Below are 18,214 nucleotides of genomic sequence, written 5' to 3' on the forward strand. Positions count from 1 at the left end.
ATAACTGTGTGTGTGTGTGTGTGTGTGTGTGTGTGTGTTGCTTATTTGGTGTACATCCATTCAGTAGTTTAGGAGACATTAAAGAAAATCGAAATTTGTATATTGGCCTCGCAAATTTTTGCCAATGTGCACTGTAATTGGCTGGCCACAACCTGAACAGAAACTTACGGCCACCATTCTATGTTACGGGAGAGCAGACGTTGAGAGAAAAAATGCAGTAGCAGACAAACCAGCAAAGACCTCGCCTCATTCAGAGCTGCAACCACCACTCACCGAAGAGAAATCAAGAACGCAAGGAAGGATGCACTCCGGGAGCGCATCAGCTCCTCCGCAAACAACTCTAAGGAACTCTTCTCGTCATCGAATACACAGATTCCCCTCCGAAGCCACCAGCATCCCCCGTCACAGGACCTCGGTGACAAACTCACCACCTTTTTCCACCACAAGATCCAGGACGACAGCTTTCTCCCGGAAAATCCTGGCACTGGAACCTGTGACCGATTTCCAGCCCCCCTTGCTTCCCCTTCTCCCCCCCCCCCCCCCCACCCTCAGAACTCACCCAGACCATCCACAGCTGGTCCACGCTCAACACACGAAACAGTCAGCATCATGAACAGTACCCACTCCAGACCTGAAAAAAGCCTTCAGCCGACTCCTCAGAATGAAAGAATTTCCAGCCCATCTTGCAGCTACCCTACCCCGCCAAAGTACTGGAGAAAGCACTCAACGTACAACTACGGAATTTCATCGAGGCCAACAACTCCCTTGACAGCTCCCAATCCGGCTTCCGCAGCAACCACAGCACGGAGACAGCTTTCCTGGCAGCCACCGACGACATCCGATTACTCCTAGACCGCGGCCACACTGCAGCACTCATACTCCTCAACCTCTCAGCAGCTTTCGACACGGTCTCCCACAGCACTCTGCGCACCAGACTCCACAACATAGGAATCCACGGAAGAGCCCTTGAATGGATCCACTCCTTCCTCTTCGTGAGGACGCAGAGGGTCAGACTCCCACCATACACATCCAGACCCACAGGAGTGAACTGCGGATGCATGGCCCCTCTCGCTGCCATCGTCAGAAGCCACGATATGAACATCGTGTAATATGCCGATGAGACACAACTCATCATTTCCCTCACTGAAGACACGGCCAAAAAGAACTTCCACTCAGGAATGGAAGCAGTCGCCACCTGGATGAGAGAGAGCTCCCTCAAGCTCAACTCCGGCAATACTGAGTTCATCATCTTTAGAAATGCCACCTCGGCTTGAGACAACTCTTGATGGCCTGCATCCCTCAGCGTCCCCCCTGCACCGACTGAGCACGCCCGCAACTTAGGAATCATCCTCAACTCCTCCCTATCCATGACCCGCCAGGTAAACTCCGTTGTCTCTTCCTGCTGGTGCACACTCCGCAAACTTTGGAAGAGCTTCAGATGAATCCCAGCAGACTGTCGCAGGACAGTCACCCACACCTTAGTCACTAGCAAGCTCGACTACGGCAACACTCTCTACGTCGGCCTCTCAACCAGAAACATTAAAAAAAAAAAAACTCATCAAGAGCGCTGCCGCCAGACTCATTATGGACCTCCCTCGCCGAGAGCACATCTCCCAACACCTGAGGACCCTCCACTGACTACCGGTCGAGAAGCGAATCACCTTCAGGCTACTCACCCACACGTACAAGACCATACACAACGCAGAACCAGCCTACCGGAACCACTGCGTCTCCTTCTACACCCTGCCATATCCCTCCGCTCCACCTAGATGGCCCTGGTCACCATCCCTCTCATCCTTAAAACCACTGCTGGAGGACGATCCTTCACCTACGTTGCAACAAAGAGCTGGAACAACCTCCCCCTGCACCTCGGACAAAGCCCATCGCTCACCATCTTCAGGAAGAGCCTCAAGACGTGGCTCTTCATATGACTTGAGACCCTCACATGTGAGTAGCCGCGCATTACAAAAACTGATTGTCGCTGAGGCTGAAAAACAAAATGAAAAGTAACATAAGGAGTCACGGAGGAGGTATCCTGATCCCAGAAGTGTGATATAGGGGAGTTTGTGGGTCAAATTATGGGTTTAAAATTATTTTTCTTCACCATGCACAATATTTGCGGTTAATCAAGAATAAGAAAAAACAAACGTTTAAAATATCACTAATTCATACACTAATTCATTCACTCATATGTGCACTCAGAGATGCATGCGCCCTCTCAGACACTCATGCCCCCACCCACAAACCCACTCACACTGACACACCCACTTAGACCTTCACACACCCAGTCACAGACCCTTTCAGATGCTCACGCACCCACTCACAGACCCACTTAGACCCTCACACACCCACTCAGATACTCATGCACCCACTCACAAACTCACTCAGATCCTCACGCACCCAGTCACAGACCCTTTCAGACACGCACCCACTCACAGACCCACTCAGACCCTCATGCACCCACTCACAGAACCACTCACACTCTCAGGCACCCACTTTCACACCTAGACAGACACCTTCTCACACCTATTCTCACACGAGGAGAGATGGACTGTTCGGCTGTGCATGTTGCGGGGTTGAGTGGTTATAGGGGTTGGTTGCAGGGCATGGCAACAGGCCACGCCCAGCAGCCAACCTCCGCAATGCACGGCGCGGCCCTGTGGCCTACTTCTGCTGTGCACGGTCAAAGGCAGTGTGCAGCGGTGGTTGAATTAATGTATAGCAATGAAAATTACTATATGTTAAAAAACATAGAAATTAATTGAAAAAACTAAAGTTTACAGGGACGTTATAGTTAGGAAATAGAATTTAAAACAAGCATTTGCAATGCAATGGGTCTCACGTTTGCTCGATGTAGAGCTATTAGCGTTGTAAATTCCTAACCAAACTTTTCTTGACACACAAACTGAAAATAAAAAGTAAAACAGTTGACATAATCAAGCCGATTCAAAGCGCCTTCGTGAGAGAGCAAAAGGAAAAAGAAGTTCGCTCGCAGTCAAAGTTATTGGCAAAAGTGGAATTATCCAGGTAACAGGGTCAATGGCCAAGGCGGTAATAGAACCGCCCTAAGGAGCGACAAACGTAAAGCAGTTACCAACGAAAACAAAGGATTTTTGAAAGGCAAGCCCATGAGCGAGTGATAGTGGTGGGTGTGGTTAAAAGCCCAGGTACATACCAACACGTCGGAAAAGCAGCGCTTGCGTGCTGCTATGCTCGACCTAAAACATAGAAATTCACTGAAAAAAAACAAAGATTACAGGGATGGTATAGTTAGGCTCAGATTTTAAATGTACAGAACCATAGAAATTCACCTGTTATAGTTAGTTATCTCAAGTAACTATAACTTGTGCCCTAAGGTTACTATAACTTGTGCCCCCGCCATGCAGTTTTTTCATCAAAAGTGTTCCTGCAAATATTACATTAATATTATCAATGATGTTTTCAAAGATATCAAGAGTGCTGTAATTTGTGGGGTACTTAGTGCATGGCGAGGGCACGAGTTATAGTTGCTTGAGATAACTCGTTTTGTATGTTTAAAATCTGAGCCTGACTATAAGGTCCCTGTAACCTTTGTGTTTTTCAGTGATATATCCAGCTATTGGCCATGGTGCAGGGACCAGAGATATTGGCTTTTTTCCTTGTGGTGATCCCTAATTCTGGACATTTTCCACGTGCTCAGAGTAGGCGGGTGTGTCACAGGAGTGCTGGTGGGTTGGTAGTCAGTGGGTCATGGCCGGCTTCAGCCAAGCAGAGCACTTCCTGCTCTCTCCATCTTATTGCAGCAGTTGCAGAGGTGCTTGGCGTTGCTGCTACCCTCAGTCCCTGCACATTTTAAATGTATCTGGTGTCTCCAGGTCCAGAATGAGCACAGTCCTGCTACTTCTGGGCTGGGAGACACTGTGAATTGTGAATGACTGAATCTTAATTGCAGTTATCCCGACTGATGACATTCTGCCTCTCATAATCAGGGCCACGGTCTGCTCCAGACTGAGTGCAGCCCCAAGTAGTCCTTGCCACAGCTCGGGCCAGACTACGGTCATCTCTGTGTGGGGAGGAAAGAGCCTGGGTGAGCTTGGCACATCTAGGACCAAATTTACTGAGCCGATTTAGTTAGTGAGGCAAAACCTTTTGACTTTTAGAAAGGATGTCGAGCAGTTACACGGCTGAGGGATGAACAACTTGACTTGGTTGGCGAAGGGGTACAGCGCGCATCACCTCTCGGGCTAGATCGCTCTTGCACATTAGTAGTTGGAGAGTGAACATCCCAATTCTCTGGATGTATAGCCTCATATGATTAGCAAACGGAATGTAGGCATATATTCTCCGTTGACTGATTGCTCTTGGTGAGTGACAGACGGAGACACAGCATACCATCTCTAAATAGTTGGCTTTTGGTGATTCACAGATGGAAACAGACCTTATCCCCTCTTTATCAATGGCTTTCGATGATTGGCAGACAAGGACCCAGTCAGACACCTCTCAGTCTCCATTAGCATAAGGATACACAGCGTTACCCCTTCTCAGACTAGAAGGCTGATACGGCGCATGCTACGTGTGACCAGTCTTCTGTTGGCGACTAGCAGAATGAAGTTATGCATACGCCACCTCTAAGGCTGGGTGGCTTCTATTGGTTGGCAGAGGCATATATGGCGCTCCTCCTCTTAGGGTGGATATCTCCGATATTGACAAAGACGAACAGAGCATGTCGCCTCTTAGGGTAGATAGATCAGAATTGCCAGAGGCATACAGAGCATGTCACCTCTTAGGGTGGATAGCTCAGGATTGGCAGAGGCATACCGTGCGTGTCACCTCTTAGGGTGGCTAGCTCAGGATTGGCAGAGGCATATAGAGCGTGTGACCTCTTAGGGTGGATAGCTCCAGGATTGGCAGAGGCATACAGTGCGTGTCTCCTCTTAGGGTGGATTGCTCAGGATTGGCAGAGGTATACAGTGCGTGTCACCTCTTAGGGTGGATAGCTCAGGATTGGCAGAGGCATACAGTGCGTGTGACCTCTTAGGGTGGATAGCTCCAGGATTGGCAGAGGCATACAGCGTATGACCTCTTAGGGTGGATAGCTCAGGATTGGTAGAGGCATACAGTGCGTGTAACCTCTTAGGGTATATAGCTCCAGGATTGGCAGAGGCATACAGTGCGTGTAACCTCTTAGGGTATATAGCTCCAGGATTGGCAGAGGCATAAAGAACATGTCACCTCTTAGGGTGGATAGCTCCAGGATTGGCAGAGGCATACAGTGCGTGTCATCTCTTAGGGTGGCTAGCTCAGGGATTGGCAGAGGCATACGGCGTGTGTGACCTCTTAGGGTGGATAGCTTCAGGATTGGCAGAGGCATACAGAGCGTGTGACCTCTTAGGGTGGATCGCTCAGGATTGGCAGAGGCATACTGTGCGTGTAACCTCTTAGGGTATATAGCTCCAGGATTGGCAGAGGCATAAAGAACATGTCACCTCTTAGGGTAGATAGCTCCAGGATTGACAGAGGCAATAGGGGCATGTCACCTCTTTGGGTGGCCAGCTCAGGGATTAGCAGAGGCATACAGCTTGTGTGACCTCTTAGGGTGGATAGCTCTAGGATTGGCAGAGGCATACAGAGCGTGTGACCTCTTAGGGTATATAGCTCCAGGATTGGCAGAGGCATAAAGAACATGTCACCTCTTAAGGTAGATAGCTCCAGGATTGACGGCGGCAATAGGGGCATGTCACCTCTTAGGATGGCCAGCTCAGGGATTGGCAGAGGCATACAGCGTGTGTGACCTCTTAGGGTGGATGGCTCAGGGATTGGCAGAGGCATACAGAGTGTGTGACTTCTTGGGGTGGATATCTCAGGATTGGCAGAGACATAAAGAGCATGTCAACTCTTAGGATAGAAAGCTCATGGCGATAGCTCCAGGTCTCAGAGCAACAGAATATTTGACCTACAGAGCGGATGTGCTCACTGGGCTGGCACTTCCATCTGTGTGGCCTAAAGCCTCAGGGGGGATTAGCAAGAGTGAAAGCAAACACCCCACCCCCAGCCTAGAGAGCGTCAGAGGGAGAGTGAATCTGCGGAAAGATCCACGTTGGAAGTGAAAGAACGGACCCTTCCCCACTGGAGGGACATTGTTCTTGCAGCTGCAGTATGAGACAGAACCTTTCACCTCTGGACAGTAGGTGTTTGTGGGGAGGGCATAGAGACACTGACTTTTCACATCTGATGGGAATGGCAAAGGGGGGACATTCCTTGTACAGTGAGTGTGAGGCATTAATTAACTTCTGCAGGGGATTTGGCTTGGGAGTGGCACAGAGGTAGAACATGTCAAATCTGCAGTGGCTGTCTTTGCCAGACAAACCCTTTCACCCCCACAGTGCATCTGCCTCTGGGGGCGGTACAGGGCCTTTCACTTCTAGGGGAGACCTGCTGATGTGCTGGAAGCGCGAGTCAGAAACCTGCACCTCTAGCCTTGTTGGTGCCCATGGATTTGACAGTGTTTATTTGATGACTTTATAAGGCGTGCAGCCACCTGCTCACTGGACTGCAGTGCACTGTACAGCTCAGCTGCTTACGTTTACATTCTAGCCTATCCTTGTTTGTGTAATATATGTACTGGTGATACTAAGAAACTTGCAATAACTGCACAAGCGCCTAAATGTAATGGCTTAATTACAGCTGACCCATTCCACAAGATAGCAACCAGCTACAAGAACTTCGAAGCCCAACCCTCTAACCCCCACAACCTCTGACTGACCACCACTGCCGACTTCACGCTCAACGCTTGGGAACAGCTCAGTGCACAAGAGACAGCCACCCTTAGGAACTCCATCCGCTCGGGAGCACCTACCGACTCCCGCCCACACCGACTCTTCAACCTAGCAAAAGACGAGATCAGCCCCCAACTCACCGCCATCATCAGCGCCTCGCTAAACACCGCCACCTTCCCCAATGCCTGGAAACACATGGAGGTTAGACCCCTCCTCTAGAAACCTTTGGTGGACCCCAGCCAACTCCAGAACTACCATCCAATCTCTCTGCTCACATTCACCACCAAGGTACTGGAAAAGACCATCAACCTACAGCTCATCCATCACCTGGAATTAAACAACTTGCTAGACCCCTTCCACTCAGGGTTCAGAACCAATCATAGCACAGACAGCTCTGATCGCCGTAACAATGACATCTGCACCCTACTTAACAGAGGAGACACACTGATCCTGCTCGACCTCTCCACTGCCTTCCACACGGTCTTCCACCACACATCAATTGCCTACGCCAGATAGAAATAAGAGATGACGTGCTCAGATGGATGACATCCTTTTTCACATGATGCACCTAGAAAGTCCACCACCCCTTCATCGCAAGCCAAGCACATCGTATGCGGCTCCCCCAAGGCTTATCCATCAACCCCACATTCTATATGACTACTCTCATAGACATCGTCAGAGCGCACAACATCAACATCATCTCCCACGTTGACGACACCCAGCTAGTCCTATCACTCTCCGCTGACCCCTCTGCAATGAAGGTTAACTTCCACAACTGCATGAAGGACGTCTCAGTATGGATGAGGGACAACTGCCTAAAACTCAACACCGACAAGCCAGAAGTCCTCATATTAGGCAAACACACTGCCCTCTGGAATGATTCCTGGTGGCCGTCGTGACTCAGACCCACGCCCACAACCTCGGCACCATCCTAGACAGCAAGCACTCCATGAAATGACAGGTCAACGCCCTATGCTCAACCTTATTCTACACGCCCTGCATGCTCAGCAAAATCTTCAAGTGGCTCCCGTTCGACACCAGGAAGACAGTGACGCATGCCCTCATCACTAGCCGACTAGACTACTGCAACACACTCCATGCAGTGACTACAGTCGATCCAGAATGCAGCCGCAAGACCGATCCTCCACCTACCCAAGCCAGTCCACATCACCCAGCACCTAAAGGACCTCCCTTGGCCCCCGATCCAGAAAAGATGCCACTTCAAGCTCCTGACCCATGCCTACAAAGCCCTTCACGACCAAGGACCTGCCTACCTGACCCACTGGCTACACTTCCAGCACCCTTCTAGGAACCTCCGCTCCGCACTCCTTGCCCTCGCACAGTCCCCCACGCCCGCCACTGTCGCACCGGAGGACGCTCCTTCTCCCATCTCGCCAACAAAGCCTGGAACACCCTCCCACTCCACCTCTGCACCTCACCCTCGCTCACCGACTTCAAAAAAGGGTTAAACACCTGACTCTTTGAATAAGACCCGCAGCAAAGGGCCTGGATACCCCCACCAGTGATAAGCCGGGCTATATAAATGCAACTTGATTGATTGATTTTAATTGCGCCATTACCAGTCACCTGTTATGAGAAACTGACATGACGGATTCCTGTCCTTTAATAATTTATTGTATTTTTATTGTGGATTAACATTCCTGCTCCTAAAACAGGCTCATTGAAGGGGGTCACTGAACAGAATTTAAACTGTTATCAGTGTTTTCAGGTTTTCCTTGTTTTTCTTCTAAGTATGTATGGGTCTTTGAAAGGTCACACTCATAGAAGACAGGATATGTTTGCTGAAGTCCCTTACAAGAAATTAGGGACCTGCCTGTGATTTCTCGACTGCAGTTTTGCAGTATGTTTTAGAAGAACTCTCAAGATGCTTACCTGTTTACTTTATCTCTACCTTTTTCACATGTACTGTGCATGTCTCGAACAAGGTGATGCTTCATAAGGATAAACTAATGACAAGATTTTTTTTTTTCATTGGACTGGGGCAGATGATGATGGTCTTGTAGGGAACATTTCTGTGTCTGTGTGTGTTGTCTGGAGATAGCAAGGACCCTTCATGTCCTTCTGTGTGTGTGTGTGTGTGTCTGGAGAATGTAAGGACTGTAGTGTATTTCCATGCATGCAGGTGTCTGGAGAGGTAAGGACCATGCGTATCCCATCATGCATCCCTGTGTCGAGAGACCATAAGGATTCTGTGTGTCCTTCCATGTGTGCTTGGGTCTGGAGAGCGTAAGGACCCTGCGTATCCTTCCACATGTGTGTCTCGAGAGATAAGGACTGTGGTGTCCTCCAGGTGAGTGTCTGTGTTGAGAGGGAAGGACTCTGGTGTCCTACCATTTGTGGTTATGTCTGGAGAGCGTAAGGACCCTGCTTGTTGTTCCATGCATATGTGCCTGGAGAGGCAAGGACTGTGTGTGTCATTCCATACATGCGTGTGTTTGGAGAGCATAAGGACCGTATGTGTTATTCTGTGTTTGCGTGTCTGGAGAGCTAAAGACTGTGCGCATTATATTGTGCGTGTGTATGTCTATAGAGCAGAATGATCCTGCGTGTCCTTCCATGCATGCATGTCTGGAGAGTGTAAGGATTGTGCATGTTCTTCCATGGGTTCATGTGTCTGGAGAGCTAAGGACTCTCTGCACATTCTACCATGTTTGTGTATGTCCAGAGCGTATAAGGACCCTGTGTATCCTTCCACCCGTGCGTGTGACTGGAGAATGTAAGGATCATGCGTGCCCTTCCATGCAAGCATGTGTCTGGAGAGGTAAGGAATGTGCATGTCCTTCCTTCCATGCGTGCTTGTTTCTGAATTGGTTAGAACTGTGGTGTCCTTCCATGCGTGCATGTGTGTGGGGAGGTAGGGAACGTGCGTGTCCTTTCATGCACTCGTGTCTGGAGAGGTAAGGGCTGTGGTGTCCTTCAATCCTTGTGTGTCTGAAGAGGTAAGAACCATGCGTGTCCTTCCTTGCATGCGTGTGCCTGGAGAGGTAAGGACTGTGGTGTCCTTTCATGAGTGAGTTGCAGAACATAAGGACTGTGGTGTCCTTCCATGCTTGCATGTGTCTGGAGAGACAATGATCCTGCGTGTCCTTCCATGTGTGCCTGTGTCTGGGCAGGGCAGCTGTGGTGACTTCCATGCTTGCATGTGTCTGGAGAGTCCATGATCCTGCGTGTCCTTCCATGTGTGCCTATGTCTGGAGAGGGTAATAGCTGTGGTGTCCTTCCATGCTTGCATGTGTCTGGAGAGACCATGATCCTGCGTGTCCTTCTATGGGTGCCTGTGTCTGGAGTGTGTAAGAGCTGTGGTGTCCTTCCATGCATGCATGTGTCTGTGAGGTAAGGTCTGTGTTCTCCTTCCATGCGTGTCTCAAGAACGTAAGGACTGTGCTGTCCTTCCATGTATCTGGAGCTATAATGACCCTGCGTGTCCTTCCTTGTGCGCCTGTCTGGAGAGAGTAAGAGCTGTGAAGTCCTTCCTGGCATGCCTGTGCCTGGAGAGGTAAGGATTGTGTTGTCCTTCCATCCATGCATGTCTAGAGAGGGTAAGGATGATGGGTGTCCTTTCCTCTGTGTGTGTGTGTGCGTGTGTGTCTGTCTGTCTGTCTGACGACACTGCATGTCCTTCCATCTGTGCATGTCTGGAGAGGGTAAGGATGATGGGTGTCCTTTCCTCTGTGTGTGTGTGTGTGTGTGTCTGTCTGTCTGACGACACTGCATGTCCTTCCATCTGCGCATGTGTCTGAAGAGGTGAGGGCGATGCGCATCCTTCCATGCATGCGTATCGAGACCAGGAGCCCACCATGAAGGGCTGCCCTGGCTAAGTGCAGACCTTCCCCCTGTTTGTGCTTTGGGTGTCTAGAGTTCATAGAAATAACCAAGATCTTCCCTGAATTAACTGTGGAGTGCAGGCAGAGCAGGTCAGAAACAGTGGGCAGAGATTGCTTCTTACTACTACTTGTGCTTTCTGAAGCTCGTGCATTAATTTGGAGAAATCCCGAGGTTACGTATGAACTTAAGAGAACTCAAACACAAGAAAAGTGTTGTGCGGCTCTGTGTGAAGCAGCAAAGCTTTTCATAAGACACCAGGGCTGTATCACACGTACGCTGCATTTTCATTGTTTGTGCTGGGCGCACCTTTAAAAGGTGCGCACAAGGAAAATACGCTGTATTAGCATGATTGTGCTGCCCCCAGGGCAGCCGCGAACTCGCGCTGCTGTGGGTGCACCGCATTCATGTGAAAAACTGAACGGCTGCTTTAAAGTCACTTTGTGTTTCACTGCCCAGGCGGCAACCTGCCTGCACTTTTAAGGGGGATTAGAGATCTCCTTACAGACGGGTGCAGTGAATGACTGAATGGTCCGTGGGAGCCCCTTGTCCTCCTTCATAGAGATATCAGGGGGTGCACTGACAGCCTCTTTGCCTCTGCCCCTTGTCTATCATATTGTGTGGGTACAGAAGCAAAGGGATTTCCTCATTTGCATAGGTCCACACCCCATGCAAATGAGGGAACACCCTCTGAGGGTAGTGCTGGCACTATATGCCTGCCGGAGCTATTGGTATTACAGAAGGGGCTGCACAAGCATCTGCGGCCCCCTCTGTAATACCAAAGTGCTGCGCAGAGTGGGAACATATGCCCATTGTGCCCTCAGGGCACTTCTGTAATACATCCCTGGGTCTTTCCTGAGCTGTTCAGTGTAATGCAGATGTGACTCTATCCTGGAAAATTCCAGTTTGTTTTTGTTTTGATGGGTCAAATGTACAGTATTCCTAGTTTTTTGCCCTGAGCTTTACCTTCAGGACAGCACTTTCTACCATTCAAAATGACTACTTTTTAACCATTCCTAAAAAATACCTAGGGAATTTATAATGTTGCCCAAAATATTCCAGGAGTGGAGCTGGAATTCTAAATAAGCCTTTTGAAATATTTGGAGCAAAGTTGTTCTTTCCTCAAATATTCTAGGATTGGAGTTAGATTAGTAATTTTGACCTTCCAGTGTACGCCGTGCCAAGTGCTGCCCTGAGGGCACAGTTCAGGGCAAGCAGGGCCTTCTTCCAGTTCTCCTCCCTCCCCTCCACATGACGTCACAGCTTAGCTGTCAGTAGTGCACAGATGCTGTGGCACCAGGACACTGGGGCATGAGGTATACTTTATGCCCCAGTTATGGCTTTTCTTTACTATCAAACCATAGGTGATGGGGCCCAGCTTCCCTTCTTGCATTAGGGTTTATGGCACCATTGCTGCTCCGCTGTCTCCCATGGAGGTCCTGGGAGGGGCACCATGTCCAAAGGCTGGACAGACCAACATTGGGTTTGACTCCTTCCTCTGCAATAAAGAATCACCAGCGTTTTCCTCCCCTTCAGACACTTCTGCAGCTCATGATATGGCTTTTAGAGAACAGCAGGTGACAGAAATCTGGACTGGTGCAGCTGGCACATGCAAAGTAATAGGTACCACGCAACTAACGTACTTTTAGAGGGCTGCTGGAGCAAGGACATGAGGCTTATAAAATGGAGTTACACTCACGTTTGTAGTTCGTCAGAGCTGGGTTTGTTGTGTGGTTCGGGGCTGGGTTTGTTGTGTGGTTCGGGGCTGGGTTTGTTGTGTGGTTCGGGGCTGGGTTTGTTGTGTGGGTCGGGGCTGGGTTTGTTGTGTGGGTCGGGGCTGGGTTTGTTGTGTGGGTCGGGGCTGGGTTTGTTGTGTGGGTCGGGGCTGGGTTTGTTTTGTGGGTCAGAGCTGGGTTTGTTTTGTGGGTCAGAGCTGGGTTTGTTGTGTGGGTCGGGGCTGGGTTTGTAGTATGGGTCGGGGCTGGGTTTGTAGTGAAGATTAAGGCAGGGCTTGTGGTTAAGATTAAGGTCAGGGCTGGGTTTGTTGTGTGGGTCAGAGCTGGGTTTGTTGTGTGGGTCAGAGCTGGGTTTGTTGTGTGGGTCGGGGCTGGGTTTGTTGTGTGGGTCGGGGCTGGGTTTGTTGTGTGGGTCGGGGCTGGGTTTGTTGTGTGGGTCGGGGCTGGGTTTGTAGTGAAGATTAAGGCTGACATTTGTAGTGAAGATTAAGGCAGGGCTTGTGGTTAAGATTAAGGTCAGGGCGGGGTTTGTAGTTGGGGGGGGTCAGGGCTGGGTTTGTAGTTGGGGGGGGGGTCAGGGCTGGGTTTGTAGTTGGGGGGGGTCAGGGCTGGGTTTGTAGTTGGGGGGGTCAGGGCTGGGTTTGTAGTTGGGGGGGTCAGGGCTGGGTTTGTAGTTGGGGGTCAGGGCTGGGTTTGTAGTTGGGGGTCAGGGCTGGGTTTGTAGTTGGGGGGGTCAGGGCTGGGTTTGTAGTTGGGGGGGGGGGGTCAGGGCTGGGTTTGTAGTTGGGGGGGGGGGGTCAGGGCTGGGTTTGTAGTTGGGAGGGTCAGGGCTGGGTTTGTATTTGGGGGTCAGGGCTGGGCTTGTAGTTGGGGAGGTCAGGGCTGGGTTTGTAGTTGGGGGGTCAGGGCTGGGTTTGTAGTTGGGGGGGTCAGGGCTGGGTTTGTAGTTGGGAGGGTCAGGGCCGGTCTTGTATTTGGGGGTCAGGGCCGGGCTTGTAGTTGGGGAGGTCAGGGCTGGGTTTGTAGTTGGGAGGGTCAGGGCTGGGTTTGTAGTTGGGAGGGTCAGGGCTGGGTTTGTAGTTGGGGGGGTCAGGGCTGGGTTTGTAGTTGGGGGGGGTCAGGGCTGGGTTTGTAGTTGGGGGGGGTCAGGGCTGGGTTTGTAGTTGGGGGGGTCAGGGCTGGGTTTGTAGTTGGGGGGGTCAGGGCTGGGTTTGTAGTTGGGGGGGTCAGGGCTGGGTTTGTAGTTGGGGGGGTCAGGGCTGGGTTTGTAGTTGGGGGGGTCAGGGCTGGGTTTGTAGTTGGGGGGGTCAGGGCTGGGTTTGTAGTTGGGGGGGTCAGGGCTGGGTTTGTAGTTGGGGGGGTCAGGGCTGGGTTTGTAGTTGGGGGGGTCAGGGCTGGGTTTGTAATTGGGGGGGTCAGGGCTGGGTTTGTAGTTGGGGGGGTCAGGGCTGGGTTTGTAGTTGGGGGGTCAGGGCTGGGCTTGTAGTTGGGGGGTCAGGGCTGGGCTTGTAGTTGGGGTTTTGGGGTTCAGGGCTGGGCTTGTAGTTGGGGTTTTGGGGTTCAGGGCTGGGCTTGTAGTTGGGGTTTTGGGGTTCAGGGCTGGGCTTGTAGTTGGGGTTTTGGGGTTCAGGGCTGGGCTTGTAGTTGGGGTTTTGGGGTTCAGGGCTGGGCTTGTAGTTGGGGTTTTGGGGTTCAGGGCTGGGCTTGTAGTTGGGGTTTTGGGGTTCAGGGCTGGGCTTGTAGTTGGGGCTCAGGGCTGGGCTTGTAGTTGGGGCTCAGGGCTGGGCTTGTAGTTGGGGCTCAGGGCTGGGCCTGTGGTTGGGGCTCAGGGCTGGGCCTGTGGTTGGGGCTCAGGGCTGGGCCTGTGGTTGGGGCTCAGGGCTGGGCCTGTGGTTGGGGCTCAGGGCTGGGCATGTAGTTGGGGCTCAGGGCTGGGCTTGTAGTTGGGGCTCAGGGCTGGGCTTGTAGTTGGGGCTCAGGGCTGGGCTTGTAGTTGGGGGTCAGGGCTGGGCTTGTAGTTGGGGGTCAGGGCTGGGCTTGTAGTTGGGGGTCAGGGCTGGGCTTGTAATTAGGGTCAGGGCTGGGCTTGTAGTTGGGGGTCAGGGCTGGGCTTGTAGTTGGGGGTCAGGGCTGGGCTTGTAGTTGGGGGTCAGGGCTGGGCTTGTAATTGGGGGTCAGGGCTGGGCTTGGAGTTGGGGGTTAGGGCTGGGTTTGTAGTTGGGGGTCTGGGCTGGGTTTGTGTAAGAAGCAGGTTATCTATGTAGTGTGCTGCATGTAATGGTACACTATGCAGGTAGTCCAGGCAACACTTACTGGTTTACATGGGTTACAATAATCCCAAATACTCATTTTTGTGGTGTGGGCGAGCAGTTTAATCTTATCAGAAGGTAGTCCTAAGCATTTGTTGAACACACAGTCAGTAGATGTAACACACAGTCAGTAGATGTAACACACACAAGAAGAAACTCGAAACCAATTTTAGGAAAATACTACACTTTTATGTTATGTTTTAGCAGCAGAAAATCTTCAAAGCAAGGTAAGTACCGTTGCAGAGTAATTCTCCACAGTGGGGTAAGTAAACACATGTGGTGATGACTTTCAATGGGCAGAGTACATTTACTGCCTAGGGTGCTGGGAAAGGGAGGGGAAAGTCACGAGAAACACAAGCAGTTCAGTTTTACCTGCCCTGGAGTGTCTGGGTGCAAAGATGCTGGATGGGAGGGGTGCCTTCAGCACTGCATTGTTGGCGAAGAGGGTGGCCACCTAGAAACGGGCTGCAGAAGGGGACTTGGGGACAGGCCTGGGAGCGTTGGGGACAGTTTGTGAGGATCCTGGAAGCAAGGGAGCACAGTTGATGATCTTAGGCCCAGGCCGACTGATTGGGTGCAGAGGGTTTAGGTCAGCTGGTCCTGTACTTCGAAAGGGTGAATGGTTCTAGGGTAGACCTGCAGAGGGAGAAGAAAAACAGTCTGGCCACTCTTGTGAGCAGCCTCATTGATTCTGTTGTCCCTCAGATGCAGGTCATCTTTTTGCCGTGGTGGTGTCTGGCTCAGACACAAACCAGCCTTGGTGCTTGTAGCTGCTCCAGTACCCCGGGTATTCGTGCAAGGCACCTCCTGGTTAGCTTGACGTCTCTGAACTTCATGGAGAGACGGGTCTGTACTCCTGGAGCATCCTCCTGGGTGGCTGCTGCGTCAGTGGACCTGGTGTTCAGCAGATCGGTGGACGTTGAGGTTGGTGCCTTAAGGTTGCAGGGAAGTGGCTCCTCCACTCCATAGGAGATGCTGGCTGGTTTTCAGAGTGCTTACAGCTCTTTGACGCTTTTGGGAGATGCACAGCTGGAGTAGGTTTCAGGTCCGGGCGATAGTCAGGACAGCAGCAGATAGGGTGTGGTACCAAAAGTCCAGACTGGTCCTCATGTCTCACGTTGATTGGCTCTACTTTGTCCTCCTCCTTCGTTAGTCAGACAAATCTGCTCTCTGGTGTTGGGGATACTAAATACTCCATTTAGTGGAGTTTAGGGTAGTAGCCAATAGGCTACTTACCCCTGAGGTGACTACACCATCTACATGACCACTTCCCATGGGAAATGGGCACAACCCTGTCCCAGAATTCCTAATTCCACCAAAATCAAGTTGGTGGAACCCTTATTTCTTAGAACACATCAGGCTGCCCTCCTTAGGGGTGTGACTAGCCTGGTAGTGCAACATGCCTCCCTGCATAGCTAATGTCCTGCCTGTCCTGGTGCCAAATGGGCCTCAGGGCAGGGGGTGGCAACTCCCAGGCCTGGGGGAAGCTGCGGTTGCAAATCAAAGGCGGCAGGGACTTTGAAGTCCTTGGACTTGATATGCAGATTCACTAGTCATCCTGTTGGAGGAGATGGCACCTTCCTCCAGAGCAGGCATTGTTTCTGGCACCTGGGAGTGCAGGCTGTCCTCTCCAGGGGTCAGAAACCTGGCTGTGGTGGCAGTTTGGTCAATGCCAGTCAGCCAGCACACTAGAGGACTAGTAGGGTTCAAGGGGCACTTTTAAGATGCCCACTGGGTACATGTCATAATAAATCTAATACTGGCATCAGTATGGATGTATTAAGATGAGGTGTAGATACCAAGCACCATAGGTCCCGGTGAAGCAATTATATTGCTGGGTAACTTGTAATGACGAGTGCCCAGCACATACCTTCAGCTGCTCACTTGCAACATCTGGTAATATAATTAGACATCCCTGGGGCATATCTGCTTGTGCAGAGATGTTCTCACATCAAATATAATGCAGCTTGCCTTATGGGTAACGTATATATATATTTTAATTCAGTTATTTGGGGTTTGGCATACAATGAGTTGCCATGTCGTGTTTTCACTCATCACTTGCACCATGACATGCAATTTTTTGGGGGGGCCCTGTAGCCCTTAGGGACACTCTCTAGTACCCAGGCCCTAGGCACCAGGGGTACTATTGAAAAGGGTGTAACAGAGATACTAAAGTATGAGTCAATTGTACACGATTAGACCTTTTACCGAGATTTGGGGAAACAGCACTGGGGACCTGTTTAGCAGGAACCCAATGCTCCTTCAGGTGAACAGAACTCAGTATCTGTGGCAAAAAAACAGGGGGGGGCATGACAAAACTGGCACTTTCCTACAGTTTGTAGTTGGGGTCAGGGCTGGGTTTGGAGTTTGGGTGAGGGATGGGTTTGGAGTTTGGGTGTGCATAAATTATGGATTAAGTCTTAAAAGTGTAAATTAGGGTTTAGAATGAATGTTGAGGATTAAACATTATGAGTAATGTATGTTAACGAGGTATACGTGGAATGATTCAACTTGGCACTACTCTGTGTGTGTTTAACATAGAAATACAAGTTGAGCTCGATGTTTGACAGTTTTTACCACAATGTTTTAAATCGCAACTTTTGTTAATGTCTTTTTTTTTTTTTTTTCCTTCAGAAACAGGAGATGACAGAAGACGTCACCCGGCCTCGGACACCGGAGGAACCTTCATCTCTTACAGGTACGTGGCCCCACAAAAACCCTATTGTTTTGCCTGTCTCTTCAGTGTGCATTCCTGCTTATTTAGTCAGGCAGACACCGTGTTCTCTTGGCACAGATCCTAAAGGCAGGATGATGTCTGAGAAGTCAGACTCCCAGCATAGACCTGCGTGGCCTGTCTTCAAGCTGTGCTGGTGGCTCATTGACTGTCCAGTCTCCCACTGCTGCTCTGCTCGACAAGGCTAGGACAGTAGGTTGCTTGGCACAATGGAGCATTGCACATCTGGATGTGGGCTGTAGTGGTCTTGCAGTGTGAGCTGCACTTCGTAAAGTGCCAGCCCTCTGGCCGCAGTCACGTTGTGACCCAGGGAGACGGTGTGAGACCACTCTTACATTCTAAAAATATTCACCATCCACTAATGTAGAGGCTTCAGTGCAATGTGTCGGCTGGTGCATCACTGGGACAGAGGCGCCCCGTGCGGCGGAGGGGGGGAGCTGGGGGCCTCCTTGATCAGCATGCTTCACTTGGTGTAAGTCTAAGCCTCATTCAGTGTTGCTTTAGCACACTGTGCTGGTTCCCTCCTCCATGTGTGTGGTTCTTGCAGCACACACACATCCTTGCATTTAATGTGTCTGGATAATTTGGGACTGCTGGTCCTTGGATGTGACTGCGCTTGATCTTTTTGCAAGTCATCCTGCTTCTGCAAGCTGAACATTTTATTAAGGCCACAGTTAGTCTGTGGTTATGTTACCCAGATCTGAACCTAGTGAGCCTAGGCACAGCTAGGGCCTAGTGGGACTACTCACAACGCTAGGTCTTCAGCTTCTTGCGGAATTCAAGAAGTGAGGAGGAGGCTTTTATGTGTAGTGGCAGGTCGTTCCACGCTTTAGGAGC

The 18,214-nt window shown here is 50.8% G+C and overlaps 1 protein-coding gene across 4 annotated transcripts in view; it reads left to right on the forward strand.

The window, feature by feature from the left end:
• Positions 1-18,214, forward strand: part of TBC1D5 (TBC1 domain family member 5) — a 1,391,198-nt gene that overhangs the window by 638,012 nt on the left and 734,972 nt on the right. For all 4 annotated transcript variants that reach the window (XM_069212078.1, XM_069212077.1, XM_069212079.1 and 1 more), the window contains one exon: positions 17,278-17,341. In XM_069212078.1, coding sequence (XP_069068179.1) covers positions 17,278-17,341 — 64 coding nt within the window. The remainder of the gene's footprint in view (positions 1-17,277; positions 17,342-18,214) is intronic.

The sequence above is a fragment of the Pleurodeles waltl genome, chromosome 10 (assembly GCF_031143425.1).
Source record: "Pleurodeles waltl isolate 20211129_DDA chromosome 10, aPleWal1.hap1.20221129, whole genome shotgun sequence".
Taxonomy (NCBI): Eukaryota; Metazoa; Chordata; class Amphibia; order Caudata; family Salamandridae; genus Pleurodeles; species Pleurodeles waltl.